Consider the following 25,336-nt stretch of genomic DNA (forward strand, 5'->3'; position numbering starts at 1 on the left):
GCCTTAAGAAATGTAAAATAACTTCAAAATATGTTCTTATTATCTCTTCCTGGTACATCTTCAGTAGTAATAAGACTCATAACCTCTTTGTTACTTCCGTAAGCGATATGTGCATACAGTGACCCTTACAAAAAAAGGAAGACGCATGGAGGACAATGGAATGATAATGGTATGCGCCCGGACAATGATAATGGTATGCGCCAGGACAATGATAATGGCATACGCCAGTATTCTCCCGACAGTTTTAAATTAGCGAGAACGTTGGGCAGCCATATTTTGAATTAGGTACAGCAGAACTGGTGTACCTGAGAAGAGACTCATTTCAAGAGTGAACACATTTTCTAGTAGCTTCGTCGTAAACTTTTTCACTAGTACAGCCATTACAAGAGTTACACCTCCTATGAGGCACATGTTTCCGCGAATATGTTGGAGTGTCTTGTCGCAAGCTTCGAATGCTGCTTTGTTAGATACGATGCACTCATTCCAGACAATGAGCTTCCACTGGATCAGAACTTCAGCAAGGCCCGTGCCTTTGGAGATGTTGCAAATTTGAGCTTCAGTCAATGGACTCATTAATTAAGGGATAGTTTGAAGACTAATAAATCTACCGGTCAGATGAGTAGCAGCAATTTTTCAGAGGATACCACAATAAGCTTGTTTTGTTGGACAGCTGCCAAAAGGAAGCTGATGACAAGCGGTTTTTCTCTACACTTAATGATTTTTTGTATTCTGTATTCTGGTCATCCACCAGCTTTTGCTAATTCTCAGCGACTAATTTAGCAAGTTCTATGATGTTGTAGCTGGTTTCTCTAAGAATCTCAATTGAAGCTGTCCCTTGTTTTCTGTCGTTTTTAGAAAGACATTATTCATCAAGAATTTTGCCTCTTACTGAGATCACACCATCTTTGATCAGGATGAGTGCCTGGTTGAAGACGGTGTTGCCAAAATCGAAGGACTTGCTTCAGTTATACTAGCGATCACGATAGAGGATGTGTTCAGAAAGGCTCTTACGGGATTTATCCACATTGTTAGAGGGAAAGAAATGTTACAGTTCTGAAGCATGATCGCAAAGAGCCTTCGGAGCCTGCATGGGATCTAAGAAACTGATGCTTCTTGGAGAGTCTCGTCCTAGTGATTGTTATCTTCCAGCAACTGTCTCTTCTTGCAACGTTTCCTGTAAGTTCGCAGGGGCGTAGCTCAAGGGTTTCCAGAGGGGTTTCCAAATCTTACGAGCTTGATATCTGTAGTGAATATGATAATAGCATAAACGTTTCACACAACTTCAAAATTGTAAACTAAGTCATTTAGCTGTCTAGCTCAGTGTCCCACGTGTCTTCTGGTGAATCAGTATCCAGTACAAAAGTGTTAGCTAGTTCACTGTCTGAGTATGGCTCTCCAAAGTTTGGGAGAATAATCTTTCTCGGGTTCCTGGCAGAAAATAAGCGGATCACGTCCAAGTGTGACAACTTCCTGTTGTAATGGACATGCAGCATGACAAGTCCGTTGAATCGGATCTGCGACATGGATGCCCGGAGAGATGTCTTGACGCGATTGAGAGCACTTATAGACCGCTCGCACTCACAGGACGTCACAGGCCAGGTGCAGACAAGGCGCAATAGCCTCGACACAGTTGGAATTAGTGGATTACCCATTGCCAAACGCAACGCTTCTGCTACAGTAGCGGGGTGCTCTGAAATGGGCAGTGATTTCAGTATGGCAATCCACAAGTCAATTTCTGCAGACAGCGCATCCAAGTTCGGACTCGCAGTAGGAAAATCACTTTGATATGCCTTTCCAAATTCAAGAATATCTGCTTTGGCTGAAGCATCACGTAGCAAAATCGTCGGCATAAATGACATTCCTTTCATAGCTAGTTGTTGAAGGTTTCCAAACCGGATATTCATTTGCGAAATAATGTCATCTAGTAGCGGTATACTCACGTTCAGGCGATAGTAGTCAACTGGCGTTTGCGCTGGAATGTTCCCACGGTACGTCTGCCTACTGCAATATCTTGGGAGACTCTCTTGCACTCCAGTCTTCAGACACAAAGCCTGAACGTCTGTCCACCATTCACCATGCCTGTCGTTGATGTTGTCCCGCATATCTTGAAGAACGGAGATGACTCTAGCGACGTGTTTGTAAGCCTTTGCAACATCTGTGGCTTTCTCTTGGAGACTTGATGTTAGGCTTTGAATTGCAGCCATCAATTTTGATGTTATCACAAATGTTGCAAGAAATCGGAACTGGGTTAGGTTATTGTGGAGAGATGTAGCAGAGGAGGAGCTAGTAGCGTTCCATGTAACTGTTCCACCCCTGTTTCTGCTGATTGTCTCCAACGTCGTTAAAACAGCTGGATAAAGCTCAGCAAACACGACAAGGGCTTCATGTCGCGCTACCCACCTTGTTTTGCACAAATCAACCAACTTTTTCTTTGAGTCGCCACCCTCTCCTTGACGCCATTCATGAACTATCTCAGCCATAGCATGAGCACGCTTTGGTGAATATTTGAAAAAGATGTTGACGTCTAACAATGATGACCACATAGACTGGATGAAAGGCAGTTTGCTTAGCCTTATTATACACAGGTTGAGACAATGTGCACTGCAATGGAGGTACAGCGCTTTTGGGCATTCTGCAGTTACTCTGCTTGCACAACCCTGCAAAGGTCCAGCCATATTCCCTGCACCGTCGTAGCCTTGTCCACGAAGCTTCTCTTTTGGCTGCAAGCCCATTTCCGTCATTGTGGTCAGTAGCAGATTAGCTAAAGCTAGCCCGGTGGTGCCATCAGAGCAACAGAGAAATTCAGCCAACTCTTCACGAATGAGTCCAGACTCATCGACGAAACGAAGAACCAGGGGCAACTGTTCTTGGTTGCTGGCATCAGCAGATTCGTCTGCACACACTGAGAAAAATGGTGCTTTTCTGACATCTCTCAATATGTCTTCTTGTATAACCTTCCCACAGCACTCAATCAACTCGTTCTGTATTGTTGGGCTCAGGTAAGACGCACGTAGTCCTCGAGCAGACTGAGACATATGGAAGTCCCTCAACAAGTGTTCATCACCTGCGTCCACACGAAAACGCAATAGAGCTAGAAAGTTTCCAGGATTACATGCTAACTGTTCGTTGGGGTCCCAAGTAAATCCTTTCTCTCTGTGGCCACGCAAAGAAATGTTCTGGCGTCCACAAAACTCTACAGTCTTGATCAAGGCACAAAGCTTGGCTATATTTTCCTGTTTTTGCTTACTCCCTTGGTCTACGACAAGCTGAAGAATATTTGCCTGACCATGTCTCCTGGTTGCAATGAAATGGCTGGCCCTGGTACAGCAGACCTTATGACATTCCTGTTGGTCATGCTTTCTAAGGGTCTCAGACGCTTTGGTGAACTTTACCATTGCTTGTTTGCAGAGCTGGCCTGTTGATTGATCAGTGCTGAAAAGTGCACAAGGTAGACAATATCCACCATTTTGGCTTGGAGAATAAACTAGCCAGTTATACTTTTCAAGCCATTGTAATTGAAAATAGCGCTTGGTATCTCGCCCACTCTTCTTCTCTTGCCGAGGAGGAAACGGAAAGTGGCTGTCTGGAACAAAATGACCCAACAGCAAGGAGAGCTTTGTATCATCCTGCAGTTTGTTTGGATCTACCAGTTCTCCAACATCGTTTCCTACGACATCATACGATACACTATTTATTACTGTACAGCCGCCGACTGCAGTACACTCACTAATCGCTCTGCAGGCTTCAGCAGGATCACGTTCATCCCCATTGACAAATGCAAGCACTTCAACACGATCGCTTACATGATCCCCGCTGCCACCAGATCCAGTGACTTCTATACTGAGGTCTGCAGTTTCATATGCTTCACTTGTCATTGGGTTCAGTTCCAAATTGATGGAATGCGACGATGCCCGCTCAGAATCTACACTCTCTTGAGTGGGGTCCCCGCCTCGAGATCTCTTTCTAGCAGCTTCAAAGAGAGCACTGATGGTCAGTTGGTCTTTAGAACGCCTCTTCATTGTCCACAGTCACTTTCGGAAATTCCCTCTCTTCACGTGTCAGGAGACTACGAAAGGTGCCCGCCACGTGCAAAGTTGGAACACTAGCGCGCGTTAGGCGTGCCTTGACGTCCCTGCCGGTCACGGAGCGTATGTAGGGTGTACAGTACACCACAGGAATCACTGCCGAATCTATATCAAAAACTGTACGGGAGAAGGTGTGACGTAAGACAATGAGTTGATATTAGACGGCTGTTGCTTGGGGGGTTTCCAGACCCCCTGGAAACCTCTTGAGCTACGCTACTGGTTCGACAAAGATTGCTAGCAACAATGTGGATATCTTGGAATGACTTCGGAACTTTGACCTCGAAGAGAAGCACGTTCCAGAAGAAGCACTCGAACTGATTTGGATGGATGCCGTATACCCCTCCTAGAATTTCAGAAGACTTGATGACTGGGTGACTCTCGATCTCCTCTTCTGCCTTAGGCCTCGGCCACTTTTGGCTGTTGTATTTCCAGGTATAGTTGCTTGGTACCTTTCCAGTAAAAGACAGTTTTATCAAAGACGTCTTGAGAGAGCTTGAAAAGGCTGTGGGTGCTGTCTCTTTGGGTTGCTCTGTGCCATGTGTGCAGCATAGCATGCTGTAAAGTAAATTTTTTGTTTGTTCTACAGATGAACTGTAAGTTGTTGAATGGCTTGGTGGCGTTAATGTGTAGGGAAGCCAAGGGTTCTCCACACTGCTGCGTTGTTGCTGATATAGAGTCCGGTTTGTTACTGTTTGTTCTCAGCTCTTTCTGTTTCCTTTAAGTTGAAGACTACGTTGCCCGACCTCTTGTTGATGTATTTTGAGACATATTTGATTGACTTAATTGATAGAGATGCAATATTGACGTTTAGAGTTGCAACACACAACCTGTTCCTAAAGACCTGCCTAACTTAGAGAAGACTTATTATACATTTTGAATGCTACGACAGTCATAAGAAAGCATGACCTAGCTGCACTCTTAACTTAATTGCTATCTCAAGCTTTTGTACATGACATGAACGTGCGCGGCCACAAGATGTAGTACAACATCTCGAAGCTGGGTTGCTGCTTCATTGTTGGATGTTAACTGGAGTACCATCAGCTCCGAACGACAGCAGCGTCTTCTTTCAGTCGGCAGATTGTTCGTCGAGGCAACCTAAGACCGCATCGCATAGCTTTTCCCGTCACTCTGTTTTAAAGGACGGTAGTCTAACTAACATTTCGGACTGTCACGATATCTTCGTGTATTGTTCTTGTGTTCGTGATGTGTGTTCCGTCTCCAGACAATGCTCACATGGCGCTGGAGCGTACTGCGGCGAAATAAAAAGGTCGCGTACAGCGAAGTGGTGGTTGGCCCCATGGCAACAATATGGGTGGGATGCCGCGTATTTTCTGAACATGACGCCGTATTGCAGCCATCCCTCGCCTCTCTGACAATTAATCGCAAGTATGCCAGTAGATCTTGCGCTTTCTCTGAAAGCATTTCTGTTACCATGGTGGTATAGGTTACGAAACATTGGACCCACGACAGCAGGTGCGTCACCTTCCGCGGACGTCTTCTGTTAGTAGGCGCGTCGCCTGAGGTGCTTCATTCTTTTCGCAGGGGCAGTTCTACTTTCTCTGGCAAAAGGTCCGCCATATCAACAAACTCCAATGACTGGATCCTCTTTACCAGCCTCTGTGGCACCGGTGGAAACGCTTCCCTGAGTAAAAACGGGCTGCTACTGCTAGCGTGTAGCTGCTCTTGGGCACTGCCTTGCCGCGTCATCTCTTCGGGGCGAGGAACTGCAGGTGCACTACCGATCCCGCGTCGGGCAGATCACCCAGCCCTGCAAAGACATCATTATGTACTTGCAAGCGACCTGCCTATACAGACCGACTACCTGATTCTGACGGCACCTTGCCAGGTGATCACTCAGCTCTCCGCACTGCGCCCCACCGTGACGGACATTGCCCGTAACTGCTACCGGTTGTGCTGCTTACTGGTGATACCGGTCTGAAACCTTCTCACGCTACGCTTGTTCACGTTACGGCGTACAGTGCCTTTTGGGATCGCGACCAGCTAGTTGTTAGCTCGCACTATACTCGACCTAACTCACGTGACCTCATCTGCCGCGCGTTCACGCCTCCGGGACACTCGTGTGCCTTGCCCCGAGTGCACGCCTTTTCCTTCTCCGGAGGTTGACGTCCTGAGACAAACCGCGCGGGGCAAAGGCAGAAAACCGAACGCAAGACGATTCACCTGCGGTGTCGTGCTTGCTCGTGACCACCTCGTGAACGAGGGTGCGGTGGTGCAACGTAACGATTCAACGTATGTGCTGTCTGTTGAGATGGCTAACTGCTCGCCGATCCCCGGTGGACTCCTTGTACGGCTAACAATACGCATCTTTTGTCTGTCACATGTACCTCGCTCAACTACGTTTAACTAACCCATTGAACTCCATGTGTCGAATGTTTGAAATACTTGCACATGTCGGTGATCTAATCGCTGGTGTAACAGGGTCCTTGATCATAATGCAAGGTCGAAGAAATGCCATAATTAAGGATCGATCCAGGTGTCATATATTAGGAGTACGGTAGTCTGTAGAACATTCTCTACGTGCTAAAACTCAACACAACCAAACAGCAGTCTCGCGCGCATGCGCAAGCAATTATTACTCTACATCACCCTTTCATTCATAAGTCTAATTTGACAGGTGGTCTTATAGGAAGCGGCAGAGGCGGTGACTGGATCTTGTGGTCGACCACCTCTGCTTGAATTATGTCTTTGAGCTTCCTGTTGAGCATCGATAAGTTGTTTGACCAGAAGCTCTTGAAAGTCCAGGTGTTTCATCTACAGCATGAACAACAAGCTATATACAACACATAAGATACAACAAATAAGAATCCATAACTATGACACTTACTGTTGGACCGGTGGTCAGTCTGTACAAGTGCCACGAATTCGCAGCGGCGGTCTCAAGGAAGTTGTAAAGAAAAACGTTTGGCCAACAGCAGACCTTCCTCGAGACCGCATAGCCACCTGTCGTCTGGTCAAAAATGTCCACCACCACCCATGTACCGATTGTAGTCTGGGACGACTGGTGGGCAAGGAAATTCCCTTAGCTTTCCTGAAACCAAAGTAGGTAACTCAATTTACAATACAGGAAAATTTTCAAGCTACTTACCACTGCTTTTGCCCTTCCTCTTCACTGTCAAGTTGTTGCTCGACCCTTGGTGAAGGGTTGAGCAAAAGACATGAAGGCTGTTGTCGACCCAGACTAGGTACAGTAGAGCCTCGCTAATCCGAATAGCTCTGTACCAGACTCCGTTCTTACCTGTTCGGATTACTGAATTTTGTAGTATCAAGCGATTGCGGTTCAACACGGAGATTGCTGACACGTGGTCTATTGACTGAACACAACTCAAGACAAAACTACGCATGCCCGTACCCGTAGTTAGTATCCCGTATTGGGGAACGCCCACTACATCTCCCCCTTTTATAAGTCCAACCTTTGAGGGGGGCGACTTACTCTACCCGAACTCGTAATTACTGGACTGTCCATAATAGACGTTCTAGGTTCATGCACCCGTACACTACAGTCTGGTTTTTCTGAAGTCTCTGCCCCTTGCTGAACAGGTACACTACTCCGTGACACTGGTTGATCTTCACAAGGTACTTGGCTTTCTTTTGTTACGTCTTGAGACTGCTCTGTTGATGTTTGTGAAGCTCCTTCTTCTAAGGTTATTGGTCTCAGACTTCTTCTGTTCCTACGGACTTGCTTTTGTGGTGTGGTAACTATGTAGGACCTTGGACTAGCTGATGCAACTACCGTGCCATACTGGCGTTGATCAGGCACCCACACCTTCGTTCCCGGTAGGAGTACTGCAAGATCCTTTGCTTTATGGTGTTTGTCAAAATCTTGTTTCATTTTGTTCTTTGCTCTCTCTTCAGTATTTCTAAGAGCACTGAGATCTGGAACTCTCGGTCTCAGTTGGTCAGGAATCATTGGGACGTTCGTTCTAAGCTTCCTGCTCATTAGGAGCTCCGCTGGACTGAATCCATTGTGCAAGGGCGTAGATCTATATGACAGCAATGCCATATAGGGATCGTCTCTCTTCTGTAACAAGGACTTGATAGTTTGAACAGCGCGTTCTGCCTCGCCGTTGGCTTGCGGAAAGCCGGGACTGGATGTCACATGTGAAAATTGGCACTCCTTTCCAAACTGTCTAAAAGCTTCTGACGAAAACTGAGGCCCATTGTCGGAAACAACTATTTCCGGGAAACCGTGCCGAGCGAAGATAGACCTCAGATGGTTAATGACCGCTGGAGAGGTTGTAGATGAAAGTAAAGCAATTTCCACATACCGTGAATAGTAATCAATCACTAGTAGGTACGGACGACCACGCCATTCAAACAGGTCCATAGCAACTTTCTGCCATGGGTATGCTGGAAAAGGTGTGTAGACTAGCGGCTCAGCTGGATTTCTCCTTTCTCTCGCACACGTAACACAATTGGCGACTAAAGCTTCAATCTGTGTACTGATCCCTGGCCACCAAACAGCTTGTTTGGCCCTCTCTCTACATTTGGAAACTCCTTGATGACTACCGTGGAGCGTGTGTAACACTTCTGCTCTCATTGTGGGTGGAATGACTATTCTAGATCCCCTGAGAAGCAGTCCATCGTGGATATGTAATTCATTACGAAGGTTCCAATAAAGTCTGGACTCTCCTTGAAGTAGATGCGACTTTGGCCACTCGGTTGTCACATATGTCTTCGTTTGACTAATAGCTGTATCTTCATTCTGCAACACTTTGATCTCTTCAAGTCTCTTCTCTGATGCAGGTAATGTCTCAGAGAATAAAGACGTGAAGTGTTCGACTTCTTCTTCTACAATCTGGTCCACCTTGCTCGGAGTTAGGATTGGTTGTCGAGACAAAGCATCCGCAGTGACAAGCTCTTTCCCCGGTATGTGACGTATAGAAAACGAAAATCGGAAAAGACGCATTCGAAACCGTTGAATCCTTGGCGGGAGATCGTCCAAACCTTTGGATCCTAGCAGGGGGACCAGAGGTTTATGATCCGTTTCTATAGTAAAGTCTCTTCCAATCAGGTAATGCTGGAATCTCTCCGACGCCCAAGTTACAGCTAACGCCTCTTTCTCGATTTGCGCGTAGCGACGCTCTGTTTCTGACATCGATCGAGATGCATAAGCAATAGCCTTATATTTACCGTCTGATTGCTGCTGTTGTAGTACAGCGCCTAACCCATACGACGATGCATCAGCAGACAGAATAGTTGCCTGGTTTGGGTGGTACAGAGCAAGAACTGGTACCGTAGTAATCTTTCGTTTGATTCTTTCGAATGCCTCGTTTTGCGGTCCACCCCAATGCCAGTGACTCTTTTGTTGTAAGAGCGCACGTAGAGGCTCCGTGATCTCAGAAAGATCTTTCACATATTTGGCTTGATGGTTGACTAATCCCAAAAACCGTCTTAGTTCTGCAACGTTCTTTGGGGTAGCCATCTCAGTGATAGCACTGACTTTCTCTGGATCAGGCTGAATTCCTCCTTGGCTAACTATCTGTCCAATGAACTTCACTGACGGGACTGAAAAGACGCACTTCTGTTTGTTTAATGTAACTCCAGCTGCGCGAAGTTTCGTGAGAACTTGTCGAAGTCGCTGGTCATGTTGTTCTTGGTTAACCCCAAATACCAGTATGTCGTCAACCATACAAACGACACTCTCCAGACCTTCTAAAATCTGGGACATTCTCTTTTGGAAATGTTCGGGCGCCGACGTAATGCCGAAGGGTAGCCGGTGAAAACAGTATCTGCCGAAGGGAGTAATAAATGTAGTCAGCGGAGATGACGCTTTTGAAAGACGCACCTGCCAAAACCCTGAGTTGGCATCCAGTTTCGTAAAGACTTGGGCGTTTCCCAGCTGTGCTAATGTGTCTTCTACTGACGGAAGGATGTGTCTTTCTCTTCTCACACTCTGGTTAAGCTTTGTCAGGTCAACACAGATACGGACGGTACCGTTAGGCTTGGGTACCACTACCATCGGCGCGCACCAGTCTGTCGGTCCCTCCACTTTGGAAATGACGTCGAGTGCTTCCATTCTAGACAATTCTTCCTTGACTTTAGGCAAGAGGGGTATCGCAATCCGACGAGGTGTGCTCAAGGCAAATGGCTTGGAATTCTCTTTCAGGCATATGTGATATTCGTCGTGAAGGCTTCCCAACCCTTGAAAAACATCTGAGTATTCTGTAACAATGGATGGAACTAGCTTATCTGAACGCACAGACTCGATTCTAGAGAGTAGGTTCAACTTCTCAATAGCAGGTCGTCCCAGAAGAGGATTACTGAGGTTCTCCACCACGTAAACGTTATCCTCTACACTGCATTCTCCCTTTTGTAAGCGACAGACAAAATAACCAGTAACATCCAGTAGGTTCTTGTTGGGACCGTGTAAATTCCTATCAGGTGCTGTAAGGGTTGTGTTCCACTGTTTGTTGAACCTGGAGAACAGTTTTGCCGGTATGACGGAAACGTCTGCTCCCGTGTCTATCTTGAATTGTACTGGTGTGTTTTTGATCAAAAGTGAGACCATCCAAGGACTACTACTACCAGGCGCAGTGAGAGCTCCGAGGAAAACCCCATTTTCAGTATTATCAGTATCAGAAACGACTTCACTGACGAACTTACTACGGCATTGTGCGCCATAGTGGCCTATCTTCTGACACTTTGAGCATTTGGCTTCCCGTGCGGGACAATTAGCCCTGTTGTGGCCTGGCGTACGCCCACACCGTCCGCAGGTTTCCTTGAAACTGGTTGTAGTCCTTGTCTCTGTTGGCTTCTTCTTACCCTTCTCAACGGCGCTGACATCCTTGCCCAGTGTGCCGCCCGTTGGTTCCTCTGAGAAATGACTGCGTAGCGTTTTCTGTTGTTGTTTCACTGCTTCTGACTGCCTAGCTGACACTACTGCTTTCTCCAGCGTAAGTTCATGGTCTAGCTGTAATCTTTCTGACAGTTTCAAGTCTCTCAAACCAACTACGATACGATCTCGAATGAGATCATCGTGCAATACGCCAAACTGACAGTGCTCAGCTAGAGTATACAGCGATGTTATAAACGCGTCTACTGGCTCACCCTCTCCTTGGGATCTCTGATTGAAACGAGCTCGTTCGTAGATAATGTTTCTCTTCTTTACGAAGTGGCTCTCGAACTTCACTTTTACCTCGCTATAGCTCTTCATCTCCTCTCCTGACAATGCTAGCAACGTGAGTACGTCCTCAGCCTTTTCTCCCATTGCGTAGACTAATGTAGAGACTTGTGTCGGACCTTCCTTCTTGTCCAGCCCTGTGGCTTCTCGGTACCGCTCGAATCGTTTGATCCACCTCACCCAGTCTTCTGGATGAGTAAAGTCGAAAGGCGTTGGCAACGGAAACGTCGAGTTCGCCATCTGTCACCATGTAGTATCAAGCGATTGCGGTTCAACACGGAGATTGCTGACACGTGGTCTATTGACTGAACACAACTCAAGACAAAACTACGCATGCCCGTACCCGTAGTTAGTATCCCGTATTGGGGAACGCCCACTACAAATTTGTTCGGATTATCAAAATACGAAGCCTTGGAGACCCAGACATAGCCTTGACAATCCAGACCGTTTGCGCATACATATGTCAACAATTACATGCCTACGCAGGGACAAGAATTCTTGCAACGCAACGAACTAAGTAGGTAACCCAACAACAAGCAAAAGCAACTCATTTCTCAAAGTAGTCCGTCACCCGCGTCTGTTCAAGAGTGCTTAGTCTCTTTTTAGCTGCAAGGTCACGTAGGCTCCGAAGAACACTCAAGCTGTATTGAGTTGCTTCTGTCTGTTCCCGAAACCATGTCAAACAATCAGAGAGCATTTGAAATGCACTGCCATGAGAGATGCCAGACTGGTTTGTGCTTGAATCATGATCAGAACTTTGCATTTCATCTTCATCTGCAGCAGTCTCTTCATCACGACCGTGAGCCAAGACTTCAGTGACAATTTCATCATCATCCAAATGAGTGTAACCAGGATCCAAATTGTCTACCATTAACCACTCCTCAATTTCTGTTGAAGTCATTTCATAACCCAAAGCAGAGAAGAGAGGGGTCAAATTAGAAGAAGGCTCTTCAAATGACTCTCCTGATTCTGTGATGCCAGCAGGTTCCTGACTGCCTTCGTCAGGATAAATGGGTAGAATCTTTCTCCAAGACAATCGAATTGTTCTAGGTGTAATTTCATCCCAACTAGCGGAAACTTTATCAGAAATTTCCATCATGTTGATTCCACAAACAAAGTCAATGATTGACACACCTCTATCATTTTGAAGAATAAGATCTTGAAGCATCTTTTTCCTGTATCGGCGTTTAATGGATACTAGCACACCTTGATCCATGGGTTGAATTAACGAAGTGACATTCGGTGGAAGGAACTTTGCGATCACTTTGCCATCTGCTGATATCAGGTCTTCTTCATTCGGATGAGCAGAACAGTTGTCAAGCAGAAGGACAGCTTTATCATCCAAACCCTTTTCCCTTAACGTTTCCTGCACTACAGGAACAAACTTATGATGGAACCAGTCAGAAAATATTCCTGTGTTCACCCAAGCATTAGACTGGTTGTAGTAACTCACTGGCAAGTGATCACGATTGACGTTTTTGAAACAACGAGGATTCTTGGATTTACCTATCAAGACCAAGGGTAGTTTTATGCTACCAGACGCGTTTGAGCAGGCACTGATGGTAACACGGTCCTTTTGAGTCTTGCGCCCATCAGCAGACCTCTCAAAGTGACCAGCAAGCGTTTTCTGAGGCAGCAGCTTATGGTACAAACCTGACTCGTCACAGTTGAATATTTGTTCAGTGCTGTAATCACTATCCTTGACAAAAGCTTGGAAACGTAACACAAACTGATCAGCAGCTGGTTTATCGGCAGACAGCTTTTCTCCTTGTAAGGCCAGCTGTCTAATGCAATGACGCTTACAAAATCTCCAAAGCCAACCAGACGAGGCAACAAAGTTGCCGAAATCCTCTTCTTGAGAAGACTCCTTTAATTTCTCGTGAAGCTGCAAGGCCTTTGCTTGTAGTAGTGGGCCTGATACAGGAATGCCTTTCTCGCGCGTCTGCCGAAACCACATGAAAACAGCCCTCTCCAGCTCCTCGTAAGTAGAAAGCTTCATTGTTTTGGCAAGTCGACTCGTTCCCATTTCGGTTAGCTTCCTTTCGTATTGCCTCAGTTCAGACTCTTTCCTCTTGATATCGCTAATGGTGCTTCGACCGATTCCATATCGTTCACACAGCACAGAATAGGAGGCACTTCCCAGTTCATCCAGTATTGCTACCTTCTGCTCTATTGTTAGAGTCTTGTGAGCCCGTTTTGTCTTCTTTGTTATATCTTTGTCTGACGACATGAGAACGTGTACCCGGATATGATCAGATGTTTGTTATTTCCCGGATATGAAAGGACGTTTGCACAAGGCCTCGGAATTCTAAATGCTCTCTGGAAACTCGAGGTCAAGCAGTTAGGGACATTCGGATTAGCGAGGGTTCGGATTAACGAGGTTCGGATTAGCGAGGCTCTACTGTACAGGCAATCGCCCTCACGTGACCAACATCAATTGCCTCTCCTTTTTTACGATGGGCCCCGATATTTGCGGTGGTAAACCGGAGCATCCTCGTTGCATCGTTCCAGCTGCATATACCACCTTTTCCTTGAGCTAGCGAAATAATTTACCTACGAGGAAACATAATGCCTACTACAGCAATGCACTAAAAATAGAAACCATACCGAAAGTGTTGTTATGGTCTCCGAAATATTCGTTAGGGTTGTTCAAAATTGTCAACAGCTTTACGAGCGTATTAACCCTAGCTTTTCTGAAACCCGCCTTTTCTTCCCAAGGCGTGCATAATATTGTTGATGCACAATTCAAAGCTATAAATTTATTGGTTAGCAATAGATTTGATTGTATTTGAAACCTTATACGTTGAGGTAGACATTTCTCTAGATGACTTCTTGGAGGACCACCTTTCCAGTGAGGGGCAAAATTCTTAACTGATCGTCGAGTTCCATTCTCGTGACTGCTCTTGGGCATGAGACACAATTCATTGTATATTCCAGAGATAGAGTGGAAATTTGAATGAAACGTATCATCCAGTCAAAATTGTTGATAAAACGTGAAACAAGGCTTTAAGGGATAGGTAAATAAACACCCGGATTACTATATTTGTGTTGGAAGATCCTAGAATGCTTGGAATGCATGTCTGTTATTGGGTGAGCTTGGTGACGTCATTTTCTACTCGAACGATTTATCTTTTATTATCTTTGTTTTAGACATTTTCTAAAGGTGTACGCAAAACCCGACTACCCTCCAAACCTGAGCAATCTCTACACAGCTGTAGGGTACTACCGTGAAATGACTTGTTTCGATGTCACTGATGTGCGCTAAAACTTGTACGTCCTCACGCTAAGCGCAGACGAAAAAGCAATTCCATCTGCTTCTACATATTATACACTGATTGTTCACAGTACAAGCTGGCAAGTCATACCTGCTGAAGTACAGGTTGGATCTTAAAAAGCCGGTCTGTTGTTGGTGTAGTGGCACCCTTATCCCCAAGACTGAGATTGGGTGCCACCTGGCCCTCAGCACCTGGGCCGGCTGGTTGCTCTGTTTCCTGTACCCCAGTGCTGGGGTCAGGGACCGGCTCTGAGGCGTGCTGTGTCCTCTGCTCCAATCTTCTGGGACGACGGGTTTTTTTTGAATGATAAACTCATTCAACTAACCAAAAACATCCTGTAACACTTTCCATTTTCACAAATTGTTTATCTACTAACCTTCAGTGAATGAGAGATGGCAAGAAACCGTCGTCCCGATATGGTGTTTTGAAAAATGAGTTGGCCCCAAAAATCACTTTTGGATCTGTAGTGAGAGATCTGGCGCAGACGGACTAATCCCATGCCCAAAACAAGGCCAAAATAGGCTCTGAGCTCCTGGGGGTGGTGTCGTGCTGCCATTGGAAGCTCTTCTCCGTTGCTTTTCTATGCCGTCCCTTGCTGTTCGTCCAGGCCACTATCTTCTGAAGGATGTTGTCGTCGAAATACAGCGAAAAAAGGTCGAGAGGTGTAGAGTTGTCGGGAAGGTGACGGGGTAGATGGGCGCCGACAGGACGTGTGTGTTGAAAGGGTGGTAAGGTGACTTTAACGTCTTCACAGTCGGGGTGGTGTGCTTCTAATTCAAGTAATCTGCTACAAATACATATAATTACTGTTACCTTGCCCGCCAACTGTATTATATAATTATTACAAACTTCTTCTCTTCAGTCCAGCCGGTTTTAGGCGGGGTTGGCCTAAACGTACAACGATCTACGTTTCTAGAAAGTGCAGTATATAAAACTAAAGAATTCTTTCGCACCTACTCTCTCTCTCTCTCTCTCTCTCTCTCTCTCTCTCTCTCTCTCACACACACACACACACACACACACACACAATAACAACAGCAAACAAACAAAAACAGTCAGATGTTTTTACTTACATTTCATACCACCTTTTCCCTTCCTCGACCTCTTCCGTCCACCGCTGCAACTCCCTCCAAATGCTGACATTCCTCTCCACCTTCAAACTTTCCGCTAGAGCAGTCCGGTTTAGAATCTTGTCTACGTCGGTTTGCAATCTTGCCTACATACGTCCAGGCTGGTTGTTGCTCTCAATGTTGTCATCCTTGGAGGTAAAGGTGGGAAGGATCCTCAAGTCTCATCAGTTTCGTCTCATATGTCTCATGGGAGATCTCATCTAGGACTAGTGTGTCGAGTTGCCACCGTTCCTTGACGAGGTTACTCTATGTTGATCCATACTGTAGCATCATCAGGTAAGGCAGGAGACTCCCTTACACTGTGACGTCACTCATGGTGTTTCTTCTATTTGGCATTAAAGCTCGCCTCTGCACTCTTTGATGTGGTGCCATTACGGTTGTATGCAATTAGTGCCATGTGTGGGTCATACGGATTGTTCTTACAGCTCTTTCAGCCAACCATTACTTTTCGAGTTACGGGCTACTTGTTTGATGGGAGAAATGCATGCGCTGTTGCAAAACTGCTAACCCTTGTGATGAATACTAAGGGCCATTGTCCTTTATTATCGAGCAAAAATATTTTTGAGCGATACAGTCAACCTCACATTTAGCGACATCTGAAAGGGCATAATATTTAGGTCGTTATTTGCGATGTGTCGTTGAACCCAATGTACACGTTTACGCACAGTAAATGCCTTATAGAGGCTTACTAACAGGTTTGACATTTATTTTAGTTTAATATATCAACTCGCGAGCAATCTAGTTTTCATTTATGGGTTTAAAGTACTGTTCAATGCGCTGTTGCTTTTGGTTTTTGAAGTATTGGTCCACCATATACTCACGAATATTTGCCAATTTCAGGCACTCTGCCTCTGACCCTTGAATTGTCCGAAGATAGTCCAATGCTGATCCAATGCTTGTCATAGCCTCTTTGAACGATGGTGGAGGAGAAGTATCAATTTCTTTGACATCTTCGTCAGAGCTAGTGCTTTCATTGAGTGGTTCTCTTGTTTCTGGAAAGACTGTGTCTAAAATATCATTAACGGAGTCTCCCTCACTGCTAGGCCCCACAGCAACACATTGGTCTACGTCAACGAATTCGGTCCAGTCAATCCCTTGTGTGAGACCAGCATCCTCTGCGTTGCTCCAAAGCGGAAAGGAATGCGGAAGACGCGGCTCTTCCACTCCTTCACCCACGCGGCGAAATCCTGCGTGGCAATAGCAATTGCGAATGACTTGAGCATCAACCGATTCCCATGCTATTTTTAGCCACTCTAAAGCGTGAAGAACGTTAATTGCAAATGGCGTTTCCGTTTCGTAGCAGAGCAATCGCTTCTTCATCAACAATCGCCTATAGTGAAACTTCAAGTTCTTTATAATGCCTGCATCCATTGACTGGACTATAGACGTTGTGTTTGGAGGAAGAAAGAATACTTTCACGTTTGACAAGCCAACCTGAGGGTGGCCTGAAAAATGGTCAAGAATCAACGCAATTTTTCTTTTCTGGCCAAGCATTCTGCGTTTAACTTTCTCAGCCACGGCTCAAATAACTGCTTCGTCATCCAAGCAGTTCTGTTAGCATCGTAAGCTACGGGAATGTTTGCCACACCGCGAAAGCAATGTGGTTTCTTGCTTTTGCCAATAGCAAATAGAGACAATTTTTCTCCCATAGCGCTGGCGGCGACAAGAATTGTTAGGCGTTCCTTAGAATGTTTTCCTCCTCGGCACTTTTCACCTTTGAATACGAGGGTTCTATCAGGCATGAGTTTCCAAAATAGCGCAGTTTCATCTGCATTAAAGATGTTGTCATCAGAGAATTCTTGTCGAATCAATTCCAGCTGATTTTGAACCCAATCAGCTGCAGCATTTTTGTCAGCTGATTGACTTTCGCCGTGCATTTTCTTTGATGCTATCGCATTCCTCTTCTTCCAGCGATCCACCCAATTGAGATCGAGGCAATTTTCGTCAAACGACTCGTAAGCAGCAACTTCTCTTCTTTTCAGCTCTTTTCCTATTGCGGTTGCCTTCGTTAGAATCTCCAGACAAGTTATCGGAGTTTCTGGACAATTGGCCCTAATTCGACGAAACCACTCAAGCAGAGCAGCGTCGATCTGAGAATATCTCGATAACTTTGAACTCTTAGCAGCTAGGCTCGTTCCGCTGGCAACTACTTCTTCTATTCGACGCCTGTCTTTGATGATGCCAGCTAAAGTACCGTGAGGGACGTCGTACTTCTTTTCCAACGCATTCCGTGACACGCCGGAGTCGAGTTCGGCCAAAATCGCGTATTTTTCTGAGAATGACAGCCGTTTTCGCTTTCTGGAAGCCATGCTCAAGACACGTGATCGGCGCATGCGTTACAAAATTTACATTGGTCGGTATAAACGAGGAAAGTAGTACTACACCGGACAGTTTAGACAGGTCGGTAAATGCAATTTGTCACTATATCCGCTGTCGCTAAACCCGAGGTAGGAAGACATATTTTGTACTACCTTCTTGATAGGGTAAAACGTTTCGGTCGTTAATACCAATGTGTCGCTAAACCCAATGTCGCTAAATGTAAGGTTGACTGTACTATGAGCCCATCACATACGAAATACGCTATCGCGAAGATGATGTTGGACAATTGTGTTAGTTGAATACAACAAACGATACTGAATTAGTCAGTGCTTACCCAACTAAATAATACAACAGTAGCAGTGTTGCCGTTGCTGTTGCTGCTATTATTCCTGCTGGTGTTGCTGTTGCTGCAATATGTGATTGTGCTGCCATCCATGCAGGTGCTGCCGACATTCGTGCTTAGTACCGTTCCTGCTACTGCTGTTCGTCCTGCAGTTGGTGCAGTTCGTGGTGCTACTGTTGCTGTTGCTGTTGCTGTTGCTGTTGCTGTTGCTGTTGCTGTTGCTGTTGCTGTTGCTGCTTTGTTTCTAAGATACACGGTCTCTATAGCAGCACAGTCTCTTGTACACTTTCGACTGCATCAGCTTGTACTGCCAGCTACAGCTTTCTTTCTGGCAGCACTGCTCAGGTGCATCAGCTTCGTTTGCTGTTTCTTGCAACCCTTCTCTTTTAGGCTTTGTACGTGCATCAGGTATAGCTGCTGTATCAGACTGAACGGGTGCGCTAACTCTAACGCTAACACTAAGCTAATCCTTTGTTTGCGATATGCGTACACCAGCTACCACCTTGCCCACTCATGGTGGACTGCAAGCAAACATGTGTTCCGTACATTAATTTTAACCGTTTTTATACAATTCCTTTTTCATAAAGAAAGAGGTCCCGTTCACCGAATTGATTATGTGCACTGCTGTCCAACAGTTTCAAGGGGGCAAAATCTTTATTTTAATCTGAATTCAACACAAGTTGTCCGTCGAATCCACACAACGGCTGATGCTCATTATTTAGCCAATATGCTAATGCAATAGCTTCTTACTCCTTACTCTTTCTTTCTGCTTGAGACTGATTGTCTTTTTCTACTTCTTGGCCGTCACAGTCACAGCTTTCGTAGCGTTCACGAGTTCTTCGTCGTACTTTCCTTGCTTAATTAAACAGTGGTCCAATTTTCAGGCCATGAAATAGTAAAACATTGTAATAACTTGTATTTTTAGTGCATCTTCAAATAATTACGCTGACCAGCTGATTTCTCTACGGCTGAGTGAAAATTCTGAACGGCTCGCTCATGGGTAGACCTAAGAGAAAGGGTTCAGTCAGTGAACGAAATGAACACTTTCGTACTTATCCGTGAAATAGGCGTAAAACACTTACAGTTCAATTCACGATGTTGATCACGTAGAAGTTTCGACGTTATTCCGGTGAATTATGTCTGGGACACTTCAGTGAAATCGACCTTGGTTTTAGCGAATACTGCCGTATTTCTGGTATGACCCCAACTGTAAATACTGGTGATTACTGCTGTTATGGTCTCCGAAATATTCGTTAGGGTTGTTCATTGTCAACAGCTTTACGAGCGTATTAACCCTAGCTTTCCTGAAGCTCCTCCCTTTTCTTCCCAAAGCGTGCGTAATATTGTTGATACACAATTCAAATCTTGAAATTTATTGTTTGGCAATAGATTTGAATGTATTTGAAACCTTATACGTTGAGGTAGACATTTCTCTAGATGACTTCTTGGAGCACCACTTTTCCAGTGAGGGGTGGTATTCTTAACTGATCGTCGAGTTCCATTCTCGTGACTGCTCTGGGCATGAGACACAATTCATTGTACATTCCAGAGATAAAGTGGAAATTCCAGAGATAAAGTGGAGCGTCCGGTTTGTTACTGTTTGTTCTCAGCTCTTTCTGTTTCCTTTAAGTTGAAGACTACTTTGCCCGACCTCTTGTTGATGTATTTTGAGACATATTTGATTGACTTGATTGATAGAGATGCAATATTGACGTTTAGAGTTGCGACACACAACCTGTTTCTAAAGACCTGCCTAACTCAAAGAAGATTTATTATACATTTTGAATGCTACGACAGTCATAAGAAAGCATGACCTAGCTGCACTCTTAACTTAATTGCTGTCTCAAGCTTTTGTACATGACATGAACGTGCGCGGCCACAAGATGTAGTACAACATCTCGAAGCTGGGTTGCTGCTTCATTGTTGCATGTTAACTGGAGTACCGTCCGCTCCGAACGACAGCAGCGTCTTCTTTCAGTCGGCAGATTGTTCGTCGAGGCAACCTAAGAACGCATCGCATAGCTTTTCCCGTCACTCTGTTTTAAAGGACGGTAGTGTAACTAACATTTCGGACTGTCACAATATCTTCATCTATTGTTCATGTGTCGGTGCTACTCTCACACAGAACCGAATGCATCTTGTTGGTCTTTACACGAAGCTGTTCAGCAATAGCATTTGCGAAATACTGGGCTTACTTTTCACTGCGGTAGATGTCCTTTAACCGTTACATGACACAATTTTGCAATTTGCAGTTTTATCATTAGTATCTTGGTACAATAATTAAAGTGCAAGAAGGATTTCAGAAACAGAGCATGCAAGAACTTCTGTAATTTGTCAGCCCTGCAGTGGCATCAAAGTTGATATCCTGAATTATTATTCACTTTCCTAACTAGCTGTGGACAGGCTAGGGTCTAGATGGTGCTTACAAGTTTATAATCTTTTCTCTAATAGGCGTGGTTTACCACTGCACTGTTAACATTTGGAGTGTAGTTAGAAAATACCTCCTGTCTGACATTTCTATTCCTGATAAATTGCAGGCTTCCCCAATATGACTTTGATTCCTGTTCCAACATCTACTTACTATTAATTGGATGCACTTTCCCTAATACTTCTTATTAGTTCAGAAGGTAATTCCTCTTTCTCTCTGATGAGGAGAATCAAAACAATTTTATGTAGAAGAATAAACACTTTTCAAATTTGCAGTAATAATTGCATTCGATGAGTTACAGTAAATGGTCAACATTGACGAAAGATGTCGTGCGTTTGTACAAACACACTCAATAAAACGTTTCAAACTTTATCTGTTTATGTCAAAAATACGCACATCGTGTGCACAATTAGTGATCACTTTAACGAATTAGTAACGCTGCTGATTTTTTTAATTCTACATGTTATTGCATTATTTTACTTATATGAACGCCAGTGTATTAGTAGCTGGTAGATTATAGTTTTATTACAGGAAAAGCAGATAGATTCTTACTTGGCCGTTCGCACGCCTCACTTTACGAATTTCAACAACTACTAACACATCTGAACACACAGAGCCAAATGGGAGCACCAAAACAAAATGCGAGAGTATCTAGAAGCAAACAGCTATAGCATCATATAACATCATACCAAACAAGGGCAATCTAAAAATATTAGCAGGAATACGTTCTTAATTATACTTACTAGCTCAAGTCAATTTATATATATATTTCTTTCTTGACAGTCTTTGCAATACCATTTTGGTTGTTGCATGACGATTGCCTCCCTTTCTTTAAACGAATAAAGGCAAGCGAAGTGGAACCAGACGAAACAAGTGTCACATTGCATCATTTCCTACCAGGTTGGTACAAATAACACAGACAGTGAATGCCAATTCTAAGAGTAATTTTTCCTGACTACAAACACCTATACAAATGTTTTTGCATATTAGTATATGAGCCGGTCTGGCTAGCTGCTTCAGAAACAACTTTTGTTTCGACCCCCTAGTGGACGTCATTTCCTTTCTAGATTAGCTTTGTTCTATAAGTATACAATCCGAAAATCGATGTTTGCGGTCGCAAACCATTGCGACGATTGCAAACAGAAGTGTTTTTGTAAACACGGTCGGGACACTGAGGTCACGGGCATACTCAGCGCATATCAGACAAAGCAGGCAAATCAGCATTTCTACGGCTTCGCAACGGTATCGTATTGAGTGAATTTGTTTGCTTGACACTTGTTATGTATTAATTTTTACCAGGGGCAAGAATATGTCTAGACCGGATGTGAGGAGACGACTTACTTTGGCCTTTCTCTTCGGCGTGTAAATACGTACACGTACCAATTAACCGGTTTCTTGACCGATGACTTACTGATAGCTCACGTTTGTTCACTTCTTGGAAGTTCATGTAATACGTTCATCTCTGTTGAGTCATAGTGTCAGTTCGAGATCGATCAGTGTCAAAATTACTCTAGCTGCAGACTTTGTTTATTCGTTTCTTCGTAGAGCGAAATTTGTTTACCTTGTAATCGATCTTGTTTGTATCTGTTGTTTTTGAAATACAGTACTATTGAACACAACTGCCTTTGAATCAATTTGTGTACCGAGCACCGTCTACGTTTCTAGCTATCACCACCATAATTTTGTAGTAATGGTAGTCGATTTGAGTGGTCAAGCAGACAGTGGTCATCTGCAGAGGAATTATATGCAGTTTCGGCAAGTTTGAATCCTCCAGCCGCAAAAGTACCACTTTTTAGTTGGAGCAAATGCATTACTCATTCCAGCGGGAAAGTTCTGAGTGGTTTAGACACAAAGTTGGTAGCCATTTCTCAGCAGAGTTGGATTCGCTTGCACGAGGTAGCCACCACCCGAGGAGACAAATTGCATGCGTTCTTCTCAAATTGTGCTGTGACACAAACTGATCGACCTAGAGGTTTCTACCCTCGAAAGTGTTACCAAGAATACACAAATAAAGTCAACATTGAGCGGTTTATTCGAAAGCAGCAACCTATAGCTACTGTGGTGCAAGATGCGACGGCTAGCCAAACAACGCTGCCCTCTCAGGAAAGATCAAGAAGCGCAAGTCTAGCAACAAAGTTTGCTTTGTGCGTTATTTGTCAACGGAACCAGCAACAGAAGCGATCACAATCAACGCATCATTTCTATGCATAGCTCACTGGCACAAAACTACGACGCCGTTGCATTAGTCTCACGGATATCGCTGTCAATTTGGGCGAAGACATGTCAACTGCACTTCCTGGCATATGCGCTTTTCTTGATGCGACGTGACGAGTGCCTTTGCTGGAACAAAGATCTTTCGCTTAGCTTCTTAAAACGACTGTTTACGCTTTGCGATGACCAGATTAGGATGCAGCTAGGTTGGCTCCGACTGAAGAGTTGTTTACTGCATGTGCGAAGTTTGTATGCCATCTTTACGGTTTGCCAACTTGTACCAATGTCAGCGAGGTTCGGTACAAGTTATTTCGCATGAAGTGCTCGAAAGCTCAGCAGATGTCACCGACTCAAGATGCTCTTCGGCAGCATGTACTACGGGTTAACTATTAAAGTTTTGTATGGATGCTTTGTGCTCCATGCAGAATCTGCCTAGTCCGCATGGTCACGGATGGATTGTTGAAACTAATGGAAACGGTTCTCACATACATGTCTACTGGAATACACAGCTTCTTGCCCCGAAAGCACTGTTGGAGCTTGTAAGCGCAAATGCAATGTCGGCTGTACCACACAGCAATGTTCGTGCTTTCGTTTGCTGTACCGATGCATGTGATTGCAGAAATTGCAAGAATTCGAGCAAGCAAATCGTCCTTTCTAGTCCAGTACTATTGGAAGAAGAAACTCCAGAATCAGACTGATGATAGAGATAATGATGACTGTAGTGAAAGCGAATAAGTGATCAAGTGTATGATTGCATGCACGCACGAAATAATTCAATTATTTTAGTCTAGTAGATCAAGTTATTTCTAGAAACAAACCGATGCAATAATAAATCTAAACAGATTAAATTACAATACGAAAAATATAGACATAGTGTTGTACTCGCAAGAATGCTTACTTTGATTCAGCGATACCTATTGCTGTGAAGTAACTCCAAGGCTGTAGCAATCGGAGTATCGGTATTTGGCACCATGGACTCCAGCGTGTGTTAGCGACAAGCTAGCGCGTTACGCTCAAGTTGCTGCGAGTCGAGAGACAAGCCAATTCCGAGACAAGACGGATGCCTGCTCTGGCGAGACCATGAGTAATCCACCATTGATGTAAAGAAAGGTTAGTAAAGTAACATAGATCACTCTCATATATGTAATTAATTAATCTAATTGAACAGTACACTGCAAGTATGTACACTTCAGATTTACTGTCACGTAACTCACTTAATAGACTAACTAGAACAAACAAACCGTTTACCTGGCCGTTTCAAGTTAACAAATTCATAGTGGAACCAGTTTTTACACTGGTCACACTGGACGTCCAAATGTTTCTGTCATTCTGCATGAACAATATACAGGAAATGCAAGAACAGAACTAGAACATCTTCTGATAACTTGTTTTGAGGGGAAGTTTCGTGGAAAACTTGTTATAGTTCCTTGCTGAATGCATGTCTTCAGGTGTTTTCTCATTTCTGATTGTATGTAATTAACATACTGGGGCTCTATACCATGGGCAAGATCGAATGCAAATGCAACTGAAAATAAACCACAATCGCTTCCTTCCTTCTGCTGTTGAACTCTTGCTACAGAGACTGTCATTTGTGGCTCATTCGCTTTATAAATGCATGCAATTTGCTTCTTCAAATCGTTGGATAGATCATTGCCTTGTCGAAGGCTGTCATACAAGGTTACATCTCCTGTCTCGTTGCTTGATGTTGCTACCCAATGGTTGCGGCTCCCAATATGGTGGATCTGGATCGAGTTTGTCCTTGAGACAGAGAATTTGCATCCTTGAGACAATAGGGTGTTTTGAAGCCCTCTCTGTTGGGGAAACTCTTGCCTAAGAAGCTGCTGGGCGTGGTTTACTATTACGTCATCCAGCCACAGTGAACTATCCAAACTGCTTAGATTCATTGTTGCATGTTGTTGGACTACCTGTTGAACTGGTTGTGGTTGTGCTTGTTGTTTTGGCTGTTGTTGTTGTTGTTGTTGTTGCTGTGCTTCTTGCCGAGCGTAGCGAGGCTTCTAATCCGGGTCGCACAACAGAAATGGGCGTGGTCCTATATGGGTCTCCATCGAGCTATTGGTATATATATATATATATATATATATATATATATATATATATATATATATATATATATATATATATGTATATACATGTGTGTGTGTGTGTGTGTGTGTACAAATCTAAAATTTCTCCTCCCCACGACCACGTTTCATGATAGGACCTACCTTAAAAAATCGTTTCCGTGTCCGACTACAAATGAGTCTAACAACGATTCGTGCACGTGACCAAACGACGGAGAAAACGCTTCATGAAGTTCCATCGCCCCATCCTTTTGTATTGTAGCTAGGGACTGTGTGTGCTTGACAACCAAGGAACACCTTCAGGAGTTGAATGCCACCTACAG

General features: G+C 44.4%; 5 protein-coding genes across 5 annotated transcripts; all 5 read right to left on the bottom strand.

Moving 5' to 3' along the window:
* Positions 1 to 1,103: 1,103 nt before the first annotated feature.
* Positions 1,104 to 4,059, bottom strand: LOC134181620 (52 kDa repressor of the inhibitor of the protein kinase-like). The gene is made up of 2 exons (XM_062648886.1): positions 3,728 to 4,059; positions 1,104 to 3,667 (listed from the first exon to the last, which is right to left on the bottom strand). The coding sequence occupies exons 1-2, from the start codon at positions 4,017 to 4,019 to the stop codon at positions 1,305 to 1,307; spliced, it is 2,655 nt and encodes an 884-aa protein (XP_062504870.1). The 5' UTR covers positions 4,020 to 4,059; the 3' UTR covers positions 1,104 to 1,304.
* Positions 4,060 to 7,167: 3,108 nt separating this feature from the next.
* On the bottom strand, positions 7,168 to 11,466 carry LOC134181496 (uncharacterized protein K02A2.6-like). Its single transcript, XM_062648772.1, has one exon. The coding sequence runs from the start codon at positions 11,464 to 11,466 to the stop codon at positions 7,504 to 7,506; it is 3,963 nt and encodes a 1,320-aa protein (XP_062504756.1). The 3' UTR covers positions 7,168 to 7,503.
* A 291-nt stretch (positions 11,467 to 11,757) lies between these two features.
* LOC134181426 (jerky protein homolog-like) lies at positions 11,758 to 14,777 on the bottom strand. The gene has a single exon (XM_062648704.1). It carries the CDS (start codon positions 13,454 to 13,456, stop codon positions 11,774 to 11,776), a length of 1,683 nt encoding a protein of 560 aa, XP_062504688.1. The 5' UTR covers positions 13,457 to 14,777; the 3' UTR covers positions 11,758 to 11,773.
* Positions 14,778 to 15,043: 266 nt separating this feature from the next.
* On the bottom strand, positions 15,044 to 17,002 carry LOC134181497 (uncharacterized). The gene has a single exon (XM_062648773.1). It carries the CDS (start codon positions 17,000 to 17,002, stop codon positions 16,370 to 16,372), a length of 633 nt encoding a protein of 210 aa, XP_062504757.1. The 3' UTR covers positions 15,044 to 16,369.
* Positions 17,003 to 17,094: 92 nt separating this feature from the next.
* LOC134181499 (tigger transposable element-derived protein 4-like) lies at positions 17,095 to 21,060 on the bottom strand. Its single transcript, XM_062648774.1, has one exon. The coding sequence runs from the start codon at positions 17,962 to 17,964 to the stop codon at positions 17,095 to 17,097; it is 870 nt and encodes a 289-aa protein (XP_062504758.1). The 5' UTR covers positions 17,965 to 21,060.
* Positions 21,061 to 25,336: the final 4,276 nt, after the last annotated feature.

Source organism: Corticium candelabrum, chromosome 6, assembly GCF_963422355.1.
Source record: "Corticium candelabrum chromosome 6, ooCorCand1.1, whole genome shotgun sequence".
Taxonomy (NCBI): Eukaryota; Metazoa; Porifera; class Homoscleromorpha; order Homosclerophorida; family Plakinidae; genus Corticium; species Corticium candelabrum.